The sequence below is a fragment of the Hemiscyllium ocellatum genome, chromosome 37 (genome assembly GCF_020745735.1).
Source record: "Hemiscyllium ocellatum isolate sHemOce1 chromosome 37, sHemOce1.pat.X.cur, whole genome shotgun sequence".
In the NCBI taxonomy this organism is placed as follows: Eukaryota; Metazoa; Chordata; class Chondrichthyes; order Orectolobiformes; family Hemiscylliidae; genus Hemiscyllium; species Hemiscyllium ocellatum.
In genome coordinates this window covers 26201264-26227607 of record NC_083437.1, presented here as the reverse complement: position 1 = coordinate 26227607, position 26344 = coordinate 26201264, and the positions used below count along the sequence as shown (strand labels likewise).

The window sequence follows — 26344 nt, the reverse complement described above, 5'->3', positions numbered from 1 at the left end:
GAAGTTTATTATACTCTGACAAATTAAGCTTTAACATTATTTCCAATAACTAAAGTTTACACAATGATAACAATAGTTTTTATTAAAATTATGAAACTTGCTGGGTGCACCTGCAGGTCAGAGACTGAAGATAATGTCATAATGGAATTAGATTATCCAGCAAGTTAGCACAAATGGAACTTCCACAACAAAATGAGTGGACTTTGTTTGGTTCAAGTATCAGAGGCCTTTGTGCTGCCAACTCACTATAGATCTCCTTGGTCAACACTTTCACATGTACCTAGCCTGCAAAAATACCTGCAGTCAATACAGTCAGGGAGGGGATGGCACCAGTAGCAACACTGAAATTTTGTTGAATCAGTGATTTCCTGATTGTGTGCATTTGGGAAAATTCTAGTACTAAAATATCATTAGATAGAACAAATAGTTTAAACAGTGATGGACAAAACATGGATCGATGGAGAGCTAGTTACACTTCCTTTTTCCCTCCTATAGCTCACGCTATGTTAAAATCAAATTCCATCATTCTATTTCCTACTCAAACTCATTATTCCCTTAGCTCTCAAACTGTGAAATTCTTTCTTCATCTTTCCTCAGTCTATAAAAAAAAGGCCAGTTTGGTGTCAACTAAATTCTTTTTCATTTTACAGAACCTCTCTCTAACCCATCTTATTCTTGATGCTGGCCTGACTAGAGAGGTCAACTAAATAAAATACCAGCTGATTAATATTTTTGCAATAAAATTGGATTTGATTTTGTGGTTATACTTGGATTGGAAAACTCACCCAGTCTGCCACATCATCACCATTAGTATTTAGGTCGCAGTTGAAGCCACACATTATGTATAGATATAGGGTTTGCTGCTGGTTACTGACCTGTCATGTTATTCCCAGGCTAGCAGCAGTTATCTCAGGCTTATCCCTGGCATCAGTGCTGAACTCTAATGAAGCTAGGTCAGTGAAAGTTATTCAAGGCTAAATCCTACTGATCACAGGCCAGCATAAGTGATCTATATGATGACACAATCATGTGTAAAGAAAATCAAGTGAGAAAATGTAGTGCAGGCAAAAACACTTGGATACTGTCTCAGTAACTCTATGGACTGAGTAGGTGCCAGAGAGATGGGATATGACTTTTGAAATTGCAGCGTTTTATTAAAAAAGACAAATAGATTGAACAATTGTCACATATTTGATAAGCTTGTATAACATCACTGTTTAGAATAATTGCTGTTCTCTGTGTGTTGGTTAACAAAATTGTTGCAGTTTTGAATTACTTTGGGTTGTAGTTGTTTCATGCAGCATGTATTATAAATTATTCACAGAATATCAATGGAAATCTTCACTTCCTAGACTTGTTCATTGAATTCTAACTCCTAAGACACAATTCACCTTTATAAAGGTAAACTGCTGGTCAAGAGGAGTTGGGAATAGCAGAAGGAACACAATGACAGACAAACTGGAAGATTAACCATATGGGACTGAAGATATAAAGTGCTACAGAGGATAGCTAGAGGATCGAAGGATTAGAGACACAGGAAGTTATATTTATGGGAATAGGGACAGCAAGACAAAACAAACTGAGGATTGCAGATTGAGGGATATGGGCTAAGGGGTTAGAGATGGAGGGATAGATAAACTGTGAGTCTAGAGTTTAGATGGGATGACATACAGGAATTGGAGGAATAACAGTGGGGAACTGGAGGTGGAAGGACAGAAATTGAGGAACTATAGATAGCATATTGAAGAAAAGGAGACAATTCAGATTGGAGCTGGAAGGAGAGACATTGTGAAATTGGAGATGGTAAACAAAGCTGATGAATTGCAGTTGCAGACAGATGACAGGACTCGTGATCCACAATGATGTTAGTTTCAAGCTGTCAAATTGCTCAGTTTTCTTGTTGGTCTTGGCTGGAAAGTAATTGGAAGTTTTTATGCAGCCTTGTTTTACAAGTTATGTTTCATTGAATTTTGATGGTCATTCCTTTGAGTAACACCATAGCCAATTACTTTTAAAGGAGTTGCACTTACCCTTGCATTCTTGCATTCCTAGAATCTCCACCCACTCTGCAGCTAACATCATGTGATAATCTACAGCCAGTCATGAAATTCATTGATCCGCTCTGACTAATGATGCTTCTGCATATTGCTACTGGTGCCTGTCCCCTTATCAAGGAATGACAGACATGTCAGATAAATGAAGGTTCCCAATAAGACAGTCTGAGGTTGTAGTTCTGCAAAATTTGCTGCATCAATCTGAGATATGTTTGTGACAATACCACTGATATGTATATGTTTATTAAGCGCTGTATTATTGAAAGATATTAATAAAAGGCAACTGATTTTCTCATATAGACCCTTCACTGATCAGCTTCTGGATCCAGCCAGCAGCATCATTCTCCTTATTTCCAATATTGCTTCTCAAAATCTAAGGAAATAAATCAAAGTAGTTAATAATGAGCTTTATTTAAATTGGTACAAACAGCATTTGCTAACTGTAATGATTAATTATTAGAGAAACATTTGGTAGCAGCAATTCCTCTTTATGCTGTGGCATTGAGTTGACTTTGAGTACCTTGATCTCTAGTCACTTATTGTCAAATGCAGTTGTTGATGAGCCAAAATTCAGGGTTGAGTGTGGGGATTGATATATAGGTTGTTCTGGTATAACTGCTTCGTCAATACAAATTAACTATAACACGACTGACAAATTGTGGACATTGTTTGGATAACGCAAATTTTCTACTGAACTTTCCATAGCACAATGTTCTATAGTATGAGGTTGCAGAGGAATGCAACTGTCGCATTATACCAGAATACAGTGTATTCCATAAAATCAAGCCCACAGATTCCCAACCTAAGTGCGGAGGTATCAGAGACACAGAACACAAGTTCATCATTATGACAGGTGTTGGAATAGGGGATTGACATACTTTTTGTCTTAGCATTTCTGTTAGTATTTTACTAGCATGGGTTGGCATCAGGCATCTGATGGCCACTTAAGAGCCACTTTCTGCTGCAGCTGGTATTTACCAGGAGTTTTGCCCTCAGCATGTCCCTCCTTCTTGACAATTAATTATGCACTGTTTGGAAGCCCACAAGCAACCTTTTGTAGATTTGCTTGTCATGTTCCCTACATAATGAACCCTCCCCCCCTCCCCGCACACTAATGCTGCAAGGCTAATGGCAAAAGTGGAGGTGCTATAAAGCTCTCTAGTAAACAATAATTGTCTACTTAAAGGCAACAATTGGCAGCAGAACCATATTCCCTGCCACAAATTACATCAGGGTGAGAATGGGATGGGGTCCTTTTCCACCACCAAATTTGCCATGGTGGAAGTTTCAAACATTTGCTCACATAAGATATAGGTAGAGAATTAGGCCTTTCATCCCAATGAGTTTCATAGTCACATCTCACCACCGAGCTCATGGTTGATTACTGCTAGGTAACAATAGGACTGAGAAAAACGAAAAGATAAGGATAACGAGAATATTTCTAAAAAGTGTGAAAAGCCCTAGTGTACCTCTATCTAAGTTCTTTGGGGGGATATCCCTGAGCAGTTCCACTTTCTGTTGGGACATTGCAGCCTTTTCCTTTAGTATGTTGTTCTTGTAGTCTGCTAGAAATAAAAACTGCATTATTATCACACTGCAACAAGCATAAATGTTCAAGTCAGCCGCATTTACCCTTCCACATGCCCTGAACTACTCCCCTCCATGCCCCCAAACACCTGCCTTCCCATTACTGGATGCCTTCCTGATCTCCTGCCTCTAAACTTGTGACTGCTGCAGGAAATGATATAGTTTCCTGTTTAGGAAATGACACAGATCTTCAGTGATATAACATAGGATGGTGCTCTACCAGTATAACCAGGTCATCTAATTCTTGACTATCATGTTGAACAAACAGGTTAATCAACAGAGTTCTGAATACTGGGATTGTCATCAATATATTTAAATGATCACTGGTCCAGAGATTAAAAGCAGTAACTTTACTTTAGGTGTCAGTGTGTCCACTTCCCTTGATGACTTAGTCTGTTAATGCACCACCTGTTGCAGCACTGACCCATTCAAACTAAGAAGATCCAATGTATAATCCCTGATCTGTACCTTTATATGATTTCAGCCTGAGCTGGGTTGGGCTTAGGGTGTATTATTTAAGGCCATATGGAGCTTAAGGGGGAATTAGCTTCAGTTCCTGATCACCATCTGCAGTTTGAAAGTAAGAGCGTGCTTAGGAGTTGAGTTAGGTTATTGTGACTCGTGCATCCAACTGACAGCAAATTAGATAAATTGACAGAATGAGTGGCTATTCGATCTATTGCGTTTGTATTGGATATTTAAGTGGAGCAACAAACAATTAAACGCACTGTTCCGTTTTTTCCCAATGCACCAGTAAGTCATAGGTGCTTGTAATACAGTCTCCAACTGATACATTTCAGTTCACACCTGAAGAATGACAATTTGAATGAAGTACTTATATCCAATGAAACTGTTCTTCAGCATATTTCAAAGGTTTTAGAACAGGAATGTTAAGAAAATAAACCTTGAAATCTAATGTGGGAAATGTGAACCTGTCCATTTAAATGGAGAGATACTGTAGAATTTTGTGTATAGAGAGACCTGCGTGCTTTGGTACAAAGTATATATGCAGATGCAGCAAGTGATAATGAAGGCAAGTAAAATCCTGTCAATTAATTCAAGGGGAATGTGAGTACTGATTCATTTGCGTCTTCAAAGTGAGAGCTAGACCTGTTTTCTTTGCTAGGGCAGAGAACACAGCATTTGAAGAGCAAGTGGATTACGAATCAATATAAATAATAATCAGTATAAACCGTCTTCACACTATAGGAGATTAGAGATGAATTTTCCTGATTCCACCCTCTTCATTCCACCTTCACAACACCATCAAATTGGCCTTTGGTTGTATTTTTGTTTCTCAGTCTCTGAAGAAATCATAGGGCTGCTATGGGTGAGGAATTATTGTGAATCATGATGATTAAGACATCATTAGAACAGGCATGATGGAGTAGCTGGTCTATTCCTGTCTGGGATCACTTTATTCTCATAAGGAGATTAGAACCAGGCATGGGTGAAAAAAGAAAGCAAAGTTTAAGTGTACCTTTTAGCCAGAACATTTTAGCAATGTCACACATACCTGGTCTCATTCTGTCATTTTTATTCAGTCTCAGGTCAGTTGTGTCAATCACAAAATCGTTGAGAGTAACATCTGTTCTTCTGTTGGTTTAAGAGACAAATGACCTTAGCAGTTAGTCAAGCTCCGAGAACAGTCCTTATTTATATTTATTTCTCTCTAAATTGCAGAAACGTTAGTTGTTCCAGTGTAGACCTCTGCCTAAACTTCAAACAAAATTACCACCCACATTTCTGCATATTAGGAAACACAAATATAATACCTAACCACCACAAAAATCAGGACAATTTGTTGTTTCTTTAAGCTGGCCTTTCTGTAAACCAGGCTCCCAAACAGCTGACTTTAACAAGGACTAATGCACACAGGAAGAAAGCAAAGCATCAAAAGCAGAAAGGATCAGGAGATCACAAATTTCAAAGAGGAATGCAGGAGACAAGCAGTATTAAAAAGGGCTGCACAATTGTGGGAGTCTGAGAGAGGGAGAACATGGTGAGGGAGCTTGAGAGGGAAAAGCATAAGCTTGACATAAGGGAACAGAAGACAGGGAGCCTAAGATACAGAGCAGTTGAGCAGCAGCATGAGAAAGGGATACAGGAGATCAGTGGGAGAAGCAAAGACAAAGTGGTACTATCGAGTGAGGAGTAATCCAGAAATCCAAGTAATATTCTGGGCTCCTGAATGTGAATCCCAACATTGCAGATAGTGGAATCTGAATTCAATTTTTTTTAAAAATCTGGAAATAAAAAGTCTAATGATGACTACAAACTACTGTTGCTTGTCAGATAAACACATCTTGTTCACTAATTATGGGGAGGAAACTGTTGTCCTTATTCGTCTGGCCTACACATGACTCCTGACATCAACCTAGGCACCATAAGTGACAGAGTCAACCACAGCCCTATCGATCCTTTTAAGTTCTTTTTATCTGAGAGCTACTGCCAAAACTGGAAAACCTTGCTTACAGACTAGTCAAAAAAAGCCTCATGTAAGTCATCCTCATGAAATCATACATTACAGACAAAATCCGAGATACAACCATCATCATCCCTGAGCATGGCCTGTCCTATCAGCAGGTGGTAGAGGTGGTGGCACAGGGATATTCAGTCAGGAGGGAGGTGATTTCTGGAATTCTCTGGATCTCATGAAATCTTGTGATATTAGGTCAAACATTGGCAAGGAAATCTCCTCATACTATACACCACCAAACCAGGCCCAATGTCAAATGACTTCTGGAAGAAGCATACAGGGGACAAAGGAACAGAATATACTCTAGGTGGGGATTTCAATGTCCATCAAGATGGCTCAGAACCACTACTATTGATCGAGCTGGTCTTAAAGGACATTGGTGCTAGACTGGATCTCAGGCACGTGGAGAAGGAACCAACAAGTGGAGCAAACACACTTCATTTCATCTCTGCTGATCTGACTGCTGCAAATGCATTTACTCATGACAATATTGATACGACTAACCACTGCACAGTCCTTACAGAGACAAAGTCTATCCTGTTCAGAATACATTAGATTGTATTATGTAGCATTATCAAAATGCTTAATGGGATTGGCTTTGAAAAGATTTAGCAACTATATTCCGCATTCTTTTCTATCACCCTGATGTACTTATGTAAGCTAAGATTTACCTAGGTAACACAGAAAGCAATATCTTTCACTGTATCTCCATAGATTTGACAATAATAAATCAAATCAAAATCAACTCAAGACTGTGTACCCATGTACCTCCATTGGCCATCAGCAGCAGAATTGTACTCCCAACACAATCTGTAACCTCATGGCCTGGCAAATCTTCAAGATTAACTTAAGAAATTCAGCAAGGATCTTTAGACAGCACCTTCCAAATCCACTTTTATAGAGAAGGACAAGGGCAGCAGATACATGGGACCACCACATCCTGTAAGTTCTCTCCAAGTCATTCACCATCCTGACTTGGAAATAGATCACCACTCCTTCAGTATCACTGGATCAAATTCCTGGAACACAATCCTTAATGGGATTGTGGGTCTAACATCAGCGCATATACTTTAGTGATTCAAGAAGGCAGTTCACTATCCTTCTCAAGGACAACTAGGAAAGGGCAATAAATTCTGGACAATCTAGCAATGCCCACATCTCATTTACTAATTTTTAAAATGATTTCAGACAGAAGAATAGGATACTGCAGCCTTAGCAAGGGCATTAAAGACTGCGAACCCAAGAGATGAGAGCAGGAAGATTAGCAACCTGAAATTGAGAATCTGGAGTATGGAAGTCTGAGAAATGAGAATTGGAACCTGAGAAAGAGAAGCAAGGAGATCAAAAGCTGGGACAGAGACATAAATAAATGGGAGCCTGAAAGCAGTAGACTTTGATCCTGAGAGAGACAGAGAGCAGATGACTGAATATCAAGTTGATGCCTGCAAGTCCAGAGTAGGAAATAAATTCAAATTGATACAGGAGCAGATGTGTGCACTTCCCAGAGTTAGCTACAGTGTTATGAAATGTTATTTAGGCAAGTGACCTTTATTCAGGGGACCTAAGAATGATGCTAGTAACACCCACATCTGCAAAAGCACATAAATAAAATCCACTGCACAGGTTTTTCATGTGGTTATTGCCACTGTAGCCAGAATGTTTGAGCCTTCTGGCAAAGAGCATGTTTTGTTCAGGTTAAGATGTTTGCAGCATCAGCTTTTGGTTTTCTCTCAGAGCAGGCTGTCCTATCCAGGATGCAAAGAGGAGTTTTAAGAACTGCAGGCCACATGGTCAAGATCCTGCATTACAGGGCTGAAGGCCTTTAGCCAGAGGTCTTTGACCTTAATTCAAGGTTTCTCTGGTTAGTTGCTCAGATTATATTGTAAGTATACAGTCTGATCACAGGTTATTCAAGGAGTTTGTTCTTGATAGGAGTAAGAGGAAGTTGAATAATAAGTCAACACTTACGGTTGAGATGTCTTCACATTGTAATGGAGACCTGTAAAAAGGAAAATTCAATAGTGAGCTAAAGAGGAAGCATGCATCCTTTAACTGCTCTCTGCTTACTGGGTTCTGAATCTAGGAATATAAAAACAGGAAGATTTTCGTCAATTCCACGTCGAGCCTGTTCCACCATTCAATTAGATCATGACTGGTTTTACCTTAAGAAAAGATATACCAACCAGACAGTGGGTTCACTGAAGTGATTCCTGGCATGACAGGTTTGTCATATGAGAAGACAGTAGCTCAATTATACCCTAGAGTACAAAAGAATGGGAGGGGATCTCATTGAAACACATGAAATTCAAACAGAAGTGGGCAGACTGAATGTAGGGATGATACCATGGATGGCAGGGGGTCCAAAACAAGAGATACAGTCTCAAGATATGCAGTAGGCCATTTTGGACTGAGATGAGGAGAAATTTCTTCATTCAGAAGGTGGTGAGCTTGGGAAATTCTCTACCACCAATGACTGTGGAGGCCAAGAAAGATATTTAAGAATTTAGATTTAAGAAACCATTAGATAGATTTCTAGAAGCGAAAGTTATCAAGGGATATGGGAAAGAGTGGGAATATGGTGTTGATGTAGAGGATCAGCCATGATCATGTTGACTGGTGGAGCAAGCTTAATGAACCAAATGGCCTCTGCCTACTCCTATTTTCTATATTATTACAGGACCGCAACTCCAAATCCTTACCTAACAAAAATAAATCAATATTGAAAGTCTATAAAATCCCAATTTGTTTCCTAGCACGTCCAATCATTTAAAGAGCAGATGATCCTTTGTATGAAGAAGTGTTTTCTGATTTCACTTTTGAATGTCCTAGTTCTTATCTTAAATTTGTGCTCTGTTATTCTATGTTTCAAGATACGGATGTTAGTTGTATATTAATTGTGTTACATTTTATGTAGGTGGTGGGCATTAACTGATGATTTATTAAAAGAGATGTCAACAGAAACTGTCATTGTTGGGTTAAGATGTCTATGCTTGAGTTGTATTCGTCTGTAAATAAACAAAAACAATGTGCAAACATTGAATCCAGTTCTATCCTTCACCAAATGGATCTGTGCAATGTCAGTGGACAAACACTTCAGCCTATGAGTGAATTGGAAAGCATAGGATAGCAGCTCCCCGACAGGAACAGAAGCAAGAGATAGCTGTACAAATCTTGCCCACATATCTCCAAGCAACTGACTAGTTCGTAGCCAGCAATTTCGTGAGTCTTTCTCCAACTCCCTATTCTGTTACCTGTATATCATGTGTGCTAAAAGACTCTGGGCGGGGGGAGTGTAAAAGGCAGGTAAATATAAAACCACAAAAAACATTACGAAACTTTAGACATCACCTCTTTTTCTTTGTCGATGGGTAATCAGGGCAATGATGGTTATCAGAATAGCCAATAACAGTAGCATTGCCAGGATGTATCCAAACTGATGAAGGAAATGTGAAGAATGCTCTGGAATAAAAACATTGACGACTTTTGGGACTTCAACTGATGTAGCTGCTAAAGACAAAGAAAAAAATAAACAGCCTTCAAAAATAAAGTCACTCATGCATAATTTGGAGTCCACTAATTGTTGATTTCCTGATGTTCTTGTTAACACCACCATTCACTCTGGAGCTTGGCTGTGAAATACAGCTCCATGTCTTGGCTTCACCATTAAAGTCTCTACTTTAAACAACTGTATAAGTTTGTAAGTTGACATAAAGAAAGAACTTACAATAACACTTGCACAACTTCAGAATGTCCTAAAGCACTGTGCAGCCACTGAAGTACTTAGGAAGTATAATCACTGATGTAATCTAGGAAACAAGACAGCCAATTTTCAAATACCAAGATCCCGCAAACAACAAGTTGATATTGGCAAGATGACCTATTTTGATTAAGTGCTAAATATTGACCATGGATAACTTGGAAAAAATTTCTCTGATCTTCCTCCAACTGTACCATAGTATCTGTTATGTCATTCTGACAGTGTTTCAGCAGATCAGCTCCCATTCAAGATAGGAGGGACACAGAAGGCAGGAAAATACAGTCTAACATCTGTTGTTGGGAAAGTACTAAAGTTCCTTAGTAAGGAAGAAATAGTAGGGCATTTAGAAAAGCTTAACAAAATCAAGCCCAATGCATGGTTTAAATGAAGGGATATCATGTGTAACACATTTGTAAGAGTTCTTTGTGGGCATAATAAGCAAAGCTGATAAAGGGGAACCAGTAGATGTCATGTATCTGGATTTCCAAAATGCATTCATAAGGTGCCACATTAAAAGTTCACTGCAAAAATCAGGAGCTCATGAAATTGGAGGTAATACACTGACATAGATTGAGGACTGGTTATTACACTGATGTCAAAGAGTTGGGATTAATGGGAATTTTTCAGATTGTAAATAATTAATGGAGTGCTACAAGTCCCTGGGTTTCAATTATGTATCAAATATCATTTACTTGTAATAGATGTGATGTATCCAAATTTGCTGGTGGTGCAAAAATAGGAGGAGGGCATGTTGTGATCATGACATAAGGAATCCGCATGAGAGAATGGAAAGGTGATGGCCAAAAACTGGACAGGTGGAGTTTAATGCAGGATAGTGTGAGGTCATGCTCGTTGGTAGGAAGAATCAACAGGTAGACTATTAGTTAAATGGAGACTGTAGTGATTGTAATGATGTTGGCCAGGTGACCTCAGAGAGGTCATAGAATATGAGTTCCCTGATTGGACCAGATTAACAGCCCCAATCTAGGAGCTCTGGCTGACAGATATAAACAAGAGTGTCAGAGATTCTGTTCACTCTGACAACTGGTTCTGAGGGAGTGAGATCAGTGTCAAGGACTCTTCATGTGTAAATAAAGGGTAGCCCAGGTGACATGATACTGGCCTCTATGAAGTTACTTGATGGCAACAACAAAAAAGCATTCTCTAGAAGAAATTTGCTCGCAATTGGGGTAAACATTTCTGGCATCATGCTGTTATTTGGGAAGCTTGATTCATTAAATCCTGGCCCAGTGTGTGGAAAGAATGCAATATTTTTTCCAGGCAGATGAAAAGCAATGAGTAATTCTCCTGACAGCTTGTGGACCAAGAGCTTTTTCATTTATTAGAGGCCTAACATTCCCTAAGGCACTAGATACTAAACCTTTCAAGAGTTCACAGATCTGGTTAAGGAATAGTATGACACCAAACCTCTCCTAATTCTGAGACACTCTCGGTTTTATCCAGCAATTTGAGAACCAGGAAAATCTGTAACAGGATTTTGGACTAGATTAAGACGATTGGTAGAGGCATGTAATTTTGGTTTAACCCTTAATGAGATGCTGAGAGACTGCTTGTATGAGGGATTAATGATGTAACGATGCAAAAGTGCCTACAAGCTAAAGCCCAAATGGACTTCAAACAGGCAGTACAACTGGCTTTATCATTGTGGCAAGTGAAACATATGAGTTACAGTATTCCGATGCAAGTGGGCACCTTCGCCAGTTTGACTGAGCTTAGGGAACACTTCCTGAGTGATGGCAATTTTATAACCTCATTCAGGACATACCCTGAATAAAAGGACTCGAGGTCCACAGCAAAAGCCCAAAACAAAGCCAAGCCATGGCCAAAAATGTTTAACATTTTCTGCAGGATCCGGGCTGGCAAGCCATTGTAATTACTTCTGGTATGCAGACTCGAGAGAGCAAAAGAATCTCACTAGATGTAAATTGAGCAATTGAACTTATAGGCCACATCTTGGCAAGTCCAATGACTTCTACTCTGGAATATTAAATTGCTTAAAAAAATCCAAATCAGAATCAATCAAAATAAAATCAAAATTAAATGGTCACTTGTTTCTAAGAGCAGTTAATAGTAGCACAGCAATTTCAGTGATCACGGATTGCTCTGGACTCCAAACCTTAAGTTTGCATAAGACCTTGGCTAAACTGAGAACTTATAAGGGGGAAGCTTTACAGATTATGAGTACAACTTTGGTTCCAGTCTCTTATGAGAAGCAGCTGGTTCCGTTACCACTGATAGCAGCAAGAAGCTCTGGTCCAAACTTGATGGGGCAAAATTGGTTGAGAAAGATTCACATAGATTGGCTCAACATTTTTTGATTAGAAAATGGCTACCTGAGTGAAGTTCTAACTAGTTCATAGTTCTTTGAAAATAGAGTCACAGGTAGACAGGATAGTGAAGAAGGCATTTGCTTGCCTTTATTTGTCAGTGCACTGAGTATAGAAGTTGGGAGATCATGTTGCAACTTACTGACATTGGTGAGGCCAATTTTGGGATACGGCGTGCAATTCTGGTCTCCCTGCTACAGGAAGGATGTTGTAAAATTTGGAAGGGTTCAGAAAGATTTGCAAAGACGTTGTCAAGATTGGAGGGTTTGAGCTAGAGGGAGGGGCTGGATAGACTGGGGATATTTTCCCTGGAGAAAGTGAGGACTGCAGATGCTGGAGACCAAAGTTGAAAAGTGTGGTGCTGGAAAAGCGCAGCAGACCAGGCAGCATCCGAGGAGCAAGAGAATCGACATTTCGGGCATAAGAGTCCTAAAGAAGGGCTTATGCCCGAAACGTCGATTCTCCTGTCTCCAGCATCTGCAGTCTTCACTTTCTCCTAGTTGATCTTAACTTACTGCGAATCCTCTTGCAAGGATGCCTACCTTGAGGAAGCTCTCCTCCTCCCTCCACAAGGTGAGTCCCTCTCTCACTGCACCCCCCCAGGTCATCTCCTCTGCCCTGAAGCTCTTCAGCCACGTCCTGAAACAGACTCACTACCACAGCCACATCTCATTCCTGAAGAAGGGCTTATGCCAAACGTCGATTCTCCTGCTCCTCGGATGCTCCCTGACCTGCTGCGCTTTTCTAGCACCACACTTTTCAACCCATATTTTTCCTGGAGCGTTGGAGGCTGAGACATGACCTTACTGACCAATATTGTATATATCCAGGACTTTGGCAAATCAAAGCGTGGATACATCCAGGATTGAGAAGGAAGCTTTGGTGGTCATATTTGGAGTTAAGAGGTTTCACTAATAGCTTTACGAATGTGGACAAACCCTGGCTGGTCTACTTAAAGAGGACAAGGTCATCCATAGCTTCAGGCCAAATTCAGCAGTGGGCTCTGATACCAAATGAATATAATTACCAAGAGGCCAAGTAGCAAATGTGGTCGCAGTGAGCTACCTCCCCCTGGCAGATACACCGCCTGTGGTACCACGACTGAAAGGGTCCATAGTGTGACTTTCAGTCACAGCTGACACAAATTTTGAATGCAGAAAGATCCAGTCCTAGCAAAAACTGCTGGTGGTGATGGGAAAAGGGCCATCACAACCAGGATTGAAACCTCTCTGGATCCAGTGAGACCAGATGATAACAGAGGATGGCATAATATAATGGGGAGCAAAAGTGATTCTTCCGAGTAAAGAATGCTGCCAGATACTGGCTGAATTCCACCAGGGTCATCCAGAAGTTTCCAAAATGGCGATGCTGGTGACAAGCTATGTCTGGTGGCCAAGATTGCTTGTCAACATAGCTGTATTGGTGGAAGCAGTGCAGAGAGTGCCAACAAAGGCAGAAATTACTGCCAGTAGCTCCCTCACATTCGTAGGAATGGCCAGGTAAACCCTGGACTCAGTTACACATCAACTATGCAGGTCCTTTCATAGGCTCAATGTTCTTAGTCATTGTGAATGCCCACTCAAATGGCTGCATGTGCATAGAATTCATTCATGAAACACAGGGCTGACAATAGAAAAACTGCAGACATCTTTTGCAATACATGAACTCCTGGAAGTGTTGATCACAGATATTGGGCCATAATTTACCAGTAGGAAATCTGAGTATTTCCTAAAGTAAAATGGTATTTGTCATATAAGGATAACTCCATACCATCCATCATCCAATGGTTTGAAAAAGCAGTCCAAACTTTGAAGGCAGGCTTAAAGAAACAGCCTACAGCTTCATTAGATACAAACTGTCCTGGTTCCTATTTGATTAGGACCACCCTCATGGGACAACAGGGATAGATACAGCTAATGGGGAGAAGATTCCACACCAGGTTAAATCTCATCTTTCCAGATCAGGAGGAAGGGTGAAACTGCATCAAAGGCAAAAAAAATCTGCACTAAGCTTACTTCAGAGGACAAAGTTTGGAGTAGGAAGAATGGAATGGCCCTGCATGGGTTGACGCAAGGTCAGGTCCACTAACATATAAAGTTCAGTTAAATGATAGTCCTGAACAACACATGGACCAGATGAAATCTGCCAACTCGCAAACTGTGCAGATGCAGAACATGCCCAGCTCCTCGAAAACCTTTATGACTATTCAAGAAACCGCACGTTCTCCCTCTTCATCAAGCGTGAAAGACACCTCAGAATCTGAGATGGAGATGACAAATGCTGCCGCCTTTGCCTCTTGAAAATGAGAATTAATTTCTTCTGAGATGGTCTGGACACAAGAGGTGAGCTGCTGTGCATTACACAACATCTGTACCAGAGACAGAGTTGGAAAAAACTGAGCTGGTGCTAAAATGCCCCAGGAGGAACTACAGGAAAACAACTGGTCTATGTCCTCAGACTCAGATGGGGAGGGATGTAATGACTGTAACGAAATCAGCCAGGTGGACCCCATAGAATATGAATTCCCTGACTGGGGATGTTAACATCATCTACTCAGGGAACCCTGATTAACAGATATAACATAATTGTCAGAGGTTCTGTTCAATCAAATCTGGCTCTTAGGGAGCTGGATCAGTGTCAAGGACTTTCCACATGTATATAAAGGGTGACTTGGTGATGGGATGCTGGCCTCTGTGGAGCTACTTCAGAGGAAAACTCTAATAAAAGGTGGAGAAGGATCTAGGCACTCTTATGTAACAAAATGGTAGCATCCAGGTACAGCATGTAATTAAGGAGCCAAATGGAGTTTTAGCTTTTTTCATTTGTTCATGGAAGTTGGGTATTGATAATTATGCCAACATATATTGTCCATCTCTAATTGTCTGAGAGCAACTAAGAGTCAAATACATTGCTGAGGGTCTGGAGTTACATGTAGGCTAAACCCAGGTAAGAATGACATTGACCAGGGTTGACAATAGAAAAACTGCAGACATCTTTTGCAATACATGAACTCCTGGCAGTGTTGATCACAGATATTGGGCCATAATTTACCAGTAGGGAATCTGAGTACTTCCTAAAGTATTTCCTTGAGGACATTAGGTGGATCAGATGGAATTTTATATAATCAACACTGGTTCCATGGCCACCATTACACTAGGTTTTCATTCCAAATTCTAATTCAATTCAAATTTAATCATCTGTCATAGTGTTTTTCAAACCTATTATCCTTAGAACATTAACTGAAAGTTCTGGATTACAACTCCAGTTGCGTTATCACCATGTCCCCACCTTCCCAGATATTGCAAAGGATTGAAGTCTAAACATAGGGAAGTCTTGTTAAACCTGTATAGGATGATGCAGAGGTTACATCTACATACTATGTATAAATTTGGTCCATTATTTGAGGAAAGATGTCCTGCAATTTGAATTAGTTCAAAACAGATCACTGGGCTGAGTCCTGGGATGAAGGAGTTAACTTATCAAGAATGGCTGAACAGATCAGGCCTTTATCATTAAATTTAGAAAAATGAGGGTTGATCTTAATGAAACATGCAAGATTCCGAGGGGGCTTGCCAGGGTAGATGTTGAGAAGATGTAATTGGGGGAATCTCAACATCAGAGACATTGTGAAAGATTAAGGGACCTTCCTTGAACACTCAGATGCAAGAAATTTACTCATGCAGAGTAATAAATGTCTGGAATTGTCTGGTCCATAGATTAGATTAGATTCTCTATAGTATGGAAACAGGCCATTCAGCCCAACAAGTCCAAGCATATCTCCAAGCACCTGCATCAGGAAGAGATCTGGAATACGTCACCAAACTCAAGACAATACATCTTTTAAAGCTAAAATACAAACCGCTGTTAATCGTTTTGAACACTGGCTCATTGCAACTTGAACTAACTGCAACTACTATGCTAGAGATGGATATAAAAACAGAAATAGGTTATTTATTTCCTTTCATTTTTTTCCACCGTTTAATTGGGTTATGACTGATTTATAGTTCAATTTTGTTGCAGGTCAGTTACTTTGTCACACAACAATGACAGCAAGTGAAAGCATCATCTTCAAATTTTCAGTGTGACTATGAACACAGCTAACTTTCTATTTGTGCACTAACTGAACATTTTTGAATCAACAGTGCATGCAACAGGCCTATAGTCAAACTATCAACTATCAAGTTTCCAAACATATTAGATTTCTAAACTAGTTTCCATAACACCCTAGCTGTCTGGAATGTACAGCTGTAAGCATTCCCAGAATCCAGCACTACCTTATCAATGCTAATCACTGTCTTTCACTCCAGTTCAACAAAATTTCCTGGATACAGTAACTGTTTAATATCAAACCCTTGTTTTCTTTTCTTGTGCCTCTGGAACAAGAATCCAATCCTTCATTCATGGATTTAAACCAAGATCAACATGGTTGAAGACAGACTGGTGTTTCGGTTAGCAGCTGTATAGGGTTCTGGTCACTTATATTTTGACATATCTTTTAGATTTAAAAGTAAACATTCAGCTTTGCATCACATCACATTTGCATTTTAGAAATTAATGTGCTCAAATCGTTTTACTCTGTTTAAAAATATTTTACTGCTTGTCTTTTTTCAGAGAATTGAAGAACACTGAGCTGCTGGAATGCAGCCAGTTCCACATGGTTCCCATATGCACCAAATCAATTAACAGGATACGGTTCATGTCTCAGAAACTTCTGGAAATTCTTAGAAGTGAACTTTCATAAAACAGTTGGGGATGTAAGACACCTTTTAAAGAAATAACAACGTCATAAGATGTGGGTATTAGAAGAGTATAATGAGGGCAGGACGATATAAAAAGCTCAAAGTCAAAAAGATAATAATAAGATTTAAGTTGCTTGTTGCTGGCACAGCGCTGAACCCTGCCAAGACTGTACCATTTGATATTAGGTGGGAAAAATTTATCTACATTTTTGAACAGAAGCAGTCTCTTTCATATATGACAACTTTAATACTCATGTTTTGTTTTCTTGCATTGAATTAAAATCTTAATCATTCTCTCTCACATGAAATTTTTTAAAGGTTCTTTTTTAAGATGGAAACTTGTCCTGGGATCCTCAGAACAGAATTGTCAAACAGATGGACACATCCAACACTCGCAACATTAAACTGTTGCTTACTTTGGATTTAACTGCTGCTTCCCTACTTTCTCTAATGGTTATGTTCTGAAAGAAATTGAAATAACTGATTTCCTTCATCTGGAGACTTCAGACATGTGTTGAAGCATGTGCAGCATGTGCAGTTTACCAGAACTTCACTGTTAATTAATTTGCATTATACTGTGATGAAGCTGCTCCTATATAAAGATTAGGTTGTCCTTGTTTTTTCTTTAGGAGATTGTAAAAATACAGGTTCCGAAAAGTCTGAGTTTGGATGGGTTTTAGGGCCAATTTGTTTACAGCTAACAGATCTGTCTCAGGCACAAGGCTTTCAAGTTAAAAACAAACTTGTATAATGAAAGGAAAGTGGACAGTTCTCTCAGCTCAGCTTTCCTCTGGTTTGATTCCTTTTAGCAGTAGTTGTGTGGAAATGCTGCTGGAATTTAGAAGCAAGCTCAGGCTGGTTCTCTTTCTGTGACTCCTATCCTTTAAGAACTTGTGTTTGATTTTAGCTTTTGTGCCGATGGGGTGTTTATAGGGATTGTTGCAAGTGTTTTGGAGCAGCATTATGAAGGGGATCATCTATTTGGTTTTTCGAATGGGAAATGTTATTCAGTATTCTGTTTTCTGTTCTTTGTGTTTCATTCAGTAATCTTATAAATAAATTCTGTTTTGTTTAAAACTAAGTGGTTTGACCAGCTGATTCTCTCCTGGACTACTCACGTTACAGCAGAAGTGAGAGAAAAAGAGTGTTTGAATTTCAGAAATTGGCACTTAGACAGGAAAGTCAGCTAAAAGAATGGAGATGAAGGCTGAAGGTAACCTTAGTGAGGAAGAGAGTGAGGCTGAGCAAACCCATAGTAACCAAAGGCCTGTTTAAATATATTCAAGCATTGCCTAAATTTGATGAGAAGCATGTGGAAGCCTTTTTCATCTCATTTGAAAAAATGACTAAACAAATGTAGTGGCCAGTGACCATGTGGGTTTTACTGATTCAAACAAAACTTGTTGGTAGAGCTAGTGAGGTATTCACATCACTATCAGAGGGAGGTGTCTGGGGCATATCAGGAGGTGAAGGAACCCATTTTTAATTGCAGATGAGCTTGTGCAAGAAGCCTACAGACAATGTTTCAGGAATCTAAGGAGGGATCGCGGTCAAACCTACATTGAGGTTGAAAGGAAGAAACAAAGTAATTTTGATTGATGGATCTGAGCATTAAAAACACAGCAAACCTACGACATCCTTAGAGAGACAATTATTTTGGAGGAGTTCAAAAATTCACTTCCTGAAGTAGTGAGACCTCATATAGAAGAGCAGATAGTTAAAATGGCAAGATTAGCAGCTGAAATGGCTGATGATTATAAGTTTGTTCGTAAAATCAAAGTTTGGCTTCCAGAATCAATTTCAGTCAATGAGGGATGGAAATTGGGGAAAAGAGAAATCCTTACGTGGAAAGTGAAAGGTAGAACTCAGTGAAGATCATAAGGATAACTTACCACAGGGTAAAAAGGGAAGTCTTGAAAAGACAGAGAAGTTAAAAAGATCTGGTGTTTTCACTGCAATAAAGTAAGCCACATGAAATCACAGTATTGGTAGGTCAGGAGAAGTACTGGGAAATCAGATATAGGAAAATAGAATAAGCCAGTGAATTTTGTTGGAGTGGTAACAGAAAGCACAGTGGAAGTCAGAGAGCTGCATCAGAATGTACAAGCTGGTGAGAGGTTGGTTAAGGAGGAAGTGCCAGATATTCTTAAACCATTTACTTGCAAAAAGTAAAGTTTATTTGCATAGGCTAGGAACAGCAGGTAAAGTGGTTACAATATTAAGAGCCACAGGATCCTCTCAGTCTGTGATAGTGAAAGATGAGGAGATATGTACTTAAAGGTCTATTGCCAGAATAGGTACTAGTGACAGGAATTCACAGTGAGATAAAAAGCGCTCAATTATGTGAAGTGAGGTTAGAATGTCCAGAGAAGAGTGGAGAATTCGTGTCAGGAGTACTGGACAAACTCTGAGCTACAAGGATTCAATTTGTCCTTGCTAATAATATAGGTGATACACCGGTAGAAGGGTTGCCTACTTTGGTTGAAACGCCAGTGGAAACTCAGGCAACTGAACTATTGCAGGACACTATTCCACATATCTTGGAAGTTTTTCTGACTGTGTGGTAATGAGGTCACAAAGTCACCAGCTGAAACGGTAGAGATCAAAGAGTACAGATAAGAAAGTTGAAGTGGAATTAGTTTAGACCCTGTTTGATCAGATGGTTAAGATAAAGCAGAAGCAGATAGATGACAATGCAAACATCTTTAGCTCAGATAAATTAACTGAGTTACAGCAGAAAGATGAAAACCTAAACTAATTATATCAAAAGGCAAACACAGAAAAGGAATCTGAATGTATCCCTGAATGTTATTAGCTTAAAAATGATGTCTTAATGAAGAAATGAAGATCATCACATATTCAGGCAGATGAGAAATGGGTAGACGTTCATCAAATTGTATTGCCAGTGTGGTTATAGGAAGGTGTTGCGAGTAGTGCATGAGATACCACTTAGGGATCATTTTGAAGTGAGAAAAACACAAGTTAAAATACAAAAACATTTTTACTGGCTTGGACTGCACAAGGATGTAGTTGAATTTTGCCTGACATGTCATACCATGTCAGGTAATTGGAAAACCACAGGCAAGAGAAGAATGCGTTACTGATTACAACACAGAGGGAAGAACCAAGTCCAGATGATTCTGACTTGGACATTCCTCAAATTAAATGGGACAATGAGCTCAATCAAAAATTGAGTTAAATTGAGCTTGATATTGGCATTACAATATGTTGATGTTAGGTAAAAACAATGACTGCAGATGCTGGAAACCAGATTCTGGATTAGTGGTGCTGGTAGCGCACAGCAGTTCAGGCAACATCCAAGGAGCAGCAAAATCGACGTTTCGGGCAAAAGCCCTTCATCAGGAATAAAGGCAGAGAGCCTGAAGCATGGAGAGATAAGCTAGAGGAGGGTGGGGGTGGGGAGAAAGTAGTATAGTGTACAATGGGTGAGTGGGGGAGGGGATGAAGGTGATAGGTCAGGGAGGAGAGGGTGGAGTGAGTAGGTGGAAAAGGAGATAGGCAGGTAGGACAAGACCGGACAAGTCATGGGGACAGTGCTGAGCTGGAAGTTTGGAACTAGGGTGAGGTGGGGGAAGGGGAAATGAGGAAACTGTTGAAGTCCACATTGATGCCCTGGGGTTGAAGTGTTCCGAGGCGGTCTTCCTCCAGACGGCTGGTGGTGAGGGAGCGGCGGTGAAGGAGGCTCAGGATCTCTATGTCCTCGGCAGAGTGGGAGGGGGAGTTGAAATGTTGGGCCACGGGGCGGTGTGGTTGATTGGTGCCAGTGTCCCGGAGATGTTCCCTAAAGCGCTCTGCTAGGAGGCGCCCAGTCTCCCCAATGTAGAGGGGACCGCATCGAGATTACCAGTAATGTATCTGAGACAATCATGTACACTGATCATAACCCATTGAAGTTTGTGGAGAAATCTAAAGATAAAAATGCAAGACTGTTTAGACTCGAATGAGAAACAGAGGAGTTCAGTGACAGGAATGCAACGGACTGAGGCAGAACGTAGTTGTGCATGTTTATGTGTTTATAGTCAGTGTAATGTATATGTGTGTTTTAAACTACTAACCAATTTTTAAAGGGGTTTTAAAATGAAGCCATCTTTGGATATTGTTGGGTTTTTTTAAGGGCGATGGTGTGATGAAGCTGCTCCTTTAAAAAGGTTAGGTTGTCCTTGTTTATTTCTTTAGGAAGTCATAAAAACACAGGTTCCAAAAGTCTGAGTTTGGATGAATTTTAGGGCCAATTTGGTTACAGATAACCGATACTGTCTCAGGCAAAAGGCTTTCATGTTAAAAACAAACTTGTATAATGAGAGTGGCCAGTTCTCTCAGCTCAGCTTTCCTCTGGTTTGGTTTCTTAAAACAACTAGCCAAGTTAGGGTCTAGGCTACCTTTTTGAAAGGTTATGAGGAGTCTGGCCTGGTCCATAACAGTACTAATTCCGAATTTACTGGTCTACCTAATATCTTCGAAGTGTTGGGGGGTCTGATAATTAAACTCATTTGATTTTTGGTGTTTCTTTTCCCTGTATTTTTCTTTCCTGCCTCAGTATTGGTACACAGGAAAATATTTCATGCACGACACAATTTTTTCTGCATTCAAGGCCACTTATCATTCTGCAGCACTCACTGAACACAAAGCTCTAACTCTAATTTCTGAAGATTCTCTAGGGAAGCAATTGGCTTTGTTTCACCCTTCTTAACAAATGGGACAAAAGAATTCAATTTTGTGGAGCTCCATCAAGAATGCTTGAAATACATCCAACATCATATTGGCAGCCAGAAGCAGGCACTGGGCTATCTGGATCTGCAAATGAAAAGCCTGTTTGAGGATTCAGTTCTGAAAGTGGCTGTAAAGTCAGCTTTTCCAGCTCTCAAGGAGATTAATAAACTACAACAACAGAAGCCTTTTTCTTTTCAACTTACTCTAATGCAGAGAAAAAGGGAACTTTGGTTCCACTATACTTCGCAGGCCACATACATAGGACCTAACTGGAGGACCAATGCTTGTCCAAAAGAAACCATGAGCTACTTTACCGGATTTATTCAGAAGAGGTTTCAGAAGAGGTCAAATGTTCAATTTTGAACAAGTCTCTGGCTTCTAACTTTCTTCACAAACCTTGATTGCGATGATGTAGTTCAGATTTTAAAATGGGTCTAAATCCACCCCCTAGCTGTCAAACTGTCCTGAATAACAATCTTGTTGGTGTGCACTCTGACGTTTGGCATACACACTTTGTTAAAACATGTCCTGCTAATTTTAAATAAAAATGATGCTTTCTGCTCTATTTTAAAATGTCTAATGAGAAGTGTTCTCAATTATTAAATCCTTTAGTGATACTAGATACTGCTTACCACCTATTTGAGTTTTATCAAAGTGTCATTTGTATAATGGAGAAAGACTTACACCTGAGTATGTGCCACTTCTAAATGTCTGACAGCAATGAACTCAAGGCATGTGAATCAGTGCCGTTAGTAGAGTTTAAAGTGACCTTAACCATACAGGAATGCAAAATATGAGCTGTTTAAATACTAATGTGTAGAAAAACATTTTTTATGCAGTGAGTGATTAGGATTTGACATGCACAGCCTGTAAGTGAGACAAGGGGAGGTTCGATCGTGGCTCTCAAGCAGAATTGGATCATAATCTTAAGAGAAAAATTTCCTTGGAATAGACAGCCTGGATGGACATAATGGGCTGAATAATCTCCATGTACGTTGTAACCATTCTATAATTCAAAACAAGCAGAAACAATGGCTATATATGTGAATGAATGTGTGCTGACTTCACACCTGGGACAAAGGTACAGTCAAGGTTCAGGACTGATCATTTCTGATTTTCTCGGAGGCCTGCATCAAGTATCTTGACTGGAATTTTTACTTATTACATTCTTGTTCGTTGTCAAAATAGTAGCCATCAGGACTCTTGTCCTTTCAAAGAATGATCACCTGCCCCACCCAACAACTGGTCAGAGAATTATTTGTTCAGAAACACTTCTATGAATAGACTGCACCCAACAGAGAGACACCATAGGATCAGGTGCACTCAAAACTGGCAAGATATCTGGAGTCACTGGGGCCAGTCAGGCAGACTACAGCCGCAGTATGGCAGGAGACAAGTGCAGCAAAAGCCACTGCCAACAAGGGAGCACTCCTTCTGACTCAATTATAAGGCCTCAATCTCAAGCCCATAGGAAGGCCACCAGCATTCACGTTGCTTCTTCCCAGGATCTCAAAAGTGGCCCACACACCATCAGGATGTCAGCAAAGACAAGATGAGGCTCAACTGGCTATTGACTTAAGGACATGGGGATTATCTTCTACCTTCCCAGCCATTGTAAAAGCTATGGTGGCAAGAAGACTAAAGGCATGCCATCCCCACTTTCTCTTTAATTTAACGTGTCCACCTCCCCACCTGTTTCTTGACAGCTAGTACAGTCTTTTAGCCCAAAACGTCGATTTTCCTGCTCCTGAGATGCTGCCTGACCTGTTGTGCTTTTCCAGCACCGCACTCTCAACTCCAATCTCCAGCATCTGTAGTCCTCACTTTCACCTCACTGGTAAGGTATGCTTATTTTAACAATTTATTTTGAAGATCAGATGTCTCTGATACAGCAAATGTCGTAAATCTCTTCTTTATACAAAGAATCTGAGTGGAGCATTGTACTTTTCTTGAGTCTGAAACAATGACTGGAGTACATCATTCTGCCCCCTTAGGTTCATCTCATATGAAGAATGAGATTTTTTTTTCCGAATGCAAACTTTACTCTGGAGAGAGAATGACCTAGTGGCATTGTCACTAGACTATAAATCCAGAGACCCAGCTAATGTTCTGGGGACCTAGGAGGGCGTGGGGCAGCACGGTGACTCAGTGGTTAGCAACGTTGCTACACAGCACCAGGATCCCAGGTTTGATTCCATCCTCAGGCGACTGTCTGTGTGGAGTTTGCACATTCTCCCAGTGTCTGCATGGGTTTCCTCTCACAGTCCAAAGGTGTGCAGGTCAGGTGAATTGGCAAAACTAAATTGCCCATAGTGTTAGGTGCATTAGTCAGAGGGAAATGGGTCTGGGTGGGTTACTCTTCGGAGGGTCGGTGGGGACTTGTTGGGCCGAAGGGTCTAATTCCACACTATATGCAAACTAATCTAATCTAAATCCAACCATGGTGGTGTTTGAATTCAATAACAATCTACTGGTCACATTGTTGGTTATCGGAAAAAACAAAATCTGGTACATTAATGTCCTTTAGGGATGGAAGTTGCCATCCTTAGCTGGTCTGGCCTACATGTGATTCCAGACTCACAGCAATGTGGTTGACCCTTAACTACCCTCTGGGCAATGGGGAATTGATAATAAATGATGGCCCAATTAATGATGCCCTCATTTCATGAATGAAGAAAACAAATGCATAGTTTAAGGATAAACATATAAAACAACTACAAATGCAAATAATCCCGTGCATTAATCACAGCTGGCTCACTACCAAATTTTATTTGTATGCAGTGAGTGGAATGCACTGTCTGCAACAGTGGTGGAAGCAGATTCAATTGCACTTCCCAAATGGAAGTGGTTAAGTACCTGATGGGTGACATTATAAGTAAAGAGTGTAGTGGCACTAGCTAAACTGCTCTGCAGAGAGCTGGAACAAGCTTATGTTTGAATGGCCTTCTTCTGTGCCATAACTATTTTATCATTCAATCACAACTGTTTCAACTGAATCTCCTTATTAATCACAGTTAGCTAACAACAAGCCAACAGATCAATCACAATTCTCCATTTTTTTTGTCACTTGTTTGGAAAGAAACAGCTAGAGTTGATTAGTGACAGATAGGTACAAAGATAGTCAGTATTAAGGAAATGAAGTTGAGATAGAAAAGCTGAGGGAGAGAAGTAGACACAGGAAGTAAAAAATACAAAGACCAATGAGACTTTAATCAAATTTTCTAACTTTTTGTCATTGCTTCTCATGCACTCTTCATTCAGTAGATCAGGTTATAAATTAGGTTATGCCAGCAGAAGAGCACCAATAAGGTGTCATTGTCTGATAAATGATATGATTCTCATCAACAATGCAATCACATCAAACTATCTTCATAATTAACTGAAAATGGTGTCCTCACATAACAAATAAATTGTCACAGGGTGCTGCAGACCTCTGTCACTGCGCAGTAAGGCAGAGCCTGTCGGAAGATTCCTCTATACTCTTGTTTGTCATAGGCACTGAACCGTAATTCAAATCGAAGCTCATCTTGAGTTTGTTGAACTCACTCATGACAGCTGGAGTATTAAAGTATCAACTTCCCAAAGCTAGTGGAAAGTTGCCCAAGGTTTCTGCTCCTAATCATTATTCTATAACCTAAGAAAAAAATAGACATATTGGATCAGAATAGGATTAGCTCAACAATGACACCTCCTCAACATGCTGACTCTTTCTGAGTAGACTAACGTGCATGAGAGAATGAAACACTGGTTCCATGACTTCTAAAGGAGGTCCAAAGGGAAAATATGTAAACTAAAAATCAAGAAATTAGATTATTTTGTTGTATTTTTTGGTGCAGGATGTAATACCTAAAGTAACAAATGGGTTACTATAAACTTAACATGCACAACTATTCATGAATAATAATATGAAAAATGACTTACATGTTTTTTGTGTAAAGTTCACTTTGACTGGATCTGTAATGAAGAGATTGAAGATGCGTCTCTCATGAATTCCACAATAATGGTGGTGCAAATCGCATGAATAGATTCCTTCATCACCCAAGCTAAGGTTAGAGATTGTCAGTGAAAAGTCACCATCAGCAAAAGCGGTGTCTGATATATTCATCCGTTTCCTGATAAACTGAGGACCATAAGATCGCTGTTCCCCAGAAGCATAGAGGTCAATCAGACGGTCAGCCTGGTCATGCCAAACACCAGGAGGTGATCTATCCCAATGGACCACCTGTTGCTCCTCTTCGCTATGTCTTTCCGTCCAAATATGGTTGTGATTTTCACAAGGCAGGACCACAGTTGAACCAACTAAAGCCACAATCACAATCTTCTCTCCATCCCACAGTTTCCTCACCTTTTTTGCTACAAACAGAAAGCACACTCAGTTAGAGGTTATGTAAGCAATAAATACCATTCAAGCTGTGGTATTGCACAGTGAATAGTTTTGGTTGAGTGCAGTTAGAGCTCTGGAATGCAAAGTATCAAGATATAGACACATAATTCAGTCTTAATTTTAAAGTGACACAATGAAACCTTAGTTTTATAATTTGCTATTTAAATTTCTATGCTGCCCTTTTTAAATGGAAACTGCCTTGTAAAGTTATTACACTCTAATTACACCTCATTTCCAATGGGGGCACTGTTTACACTCCACTAGC

At 40.0% G+C, this 26344-nt stretch overlaps 1 protein-coding gene across 4 annotated transcripts in view; it reads right to left on the bottom strand.

The window, feature by feature from the left end:
* Nucleotides 1-1129: 1129 nt before the first annotated feature.
* The window catches only part of LOC132833659 (matrix remodeling-associated protein 8-like), a 56641-nt gene continuing 31426 nt past the window's right edge, over nucleotides 1130-26344 (bottom strand). For 2 of the 4 annotated variants that reach the window (XM_060852103.1, XM_060852104.1), the window contains 6 exons: nucleotides 25617-26048; nucleotides 9469-9627; nucleotides 8089-8119; nucleotides 5158-5237; nucleotides 3524-3619; nucleotides 1130-2427 (listed from right to left, as the gene is read on the bottom strand). In XM_060852103.1, coding sequence (XP_060708086.1) covers nucleotides 2402-2427; nucleotides 3524-3619; nucleotides 5158-5237; nucleotides 8089-8119; nucleotides 9469-9627; nucleotides 25617-26048 — 824 coding nt within the window. In that variant the 3' untranslated portion in view covers nucleotides 1130-2401. The remainder of the gene's footprint in view (nucleotides 2428-3523; nucleotides 3620-5157; nucleotides 5238-8088; nucleotides 8120-9468; nucleotides 9628-25616; nucleotides 26049-26344) is intronic. The other 2 variants (XM_060852106.1, XM_060852105.1) reach the window with 2 other exon arrangements.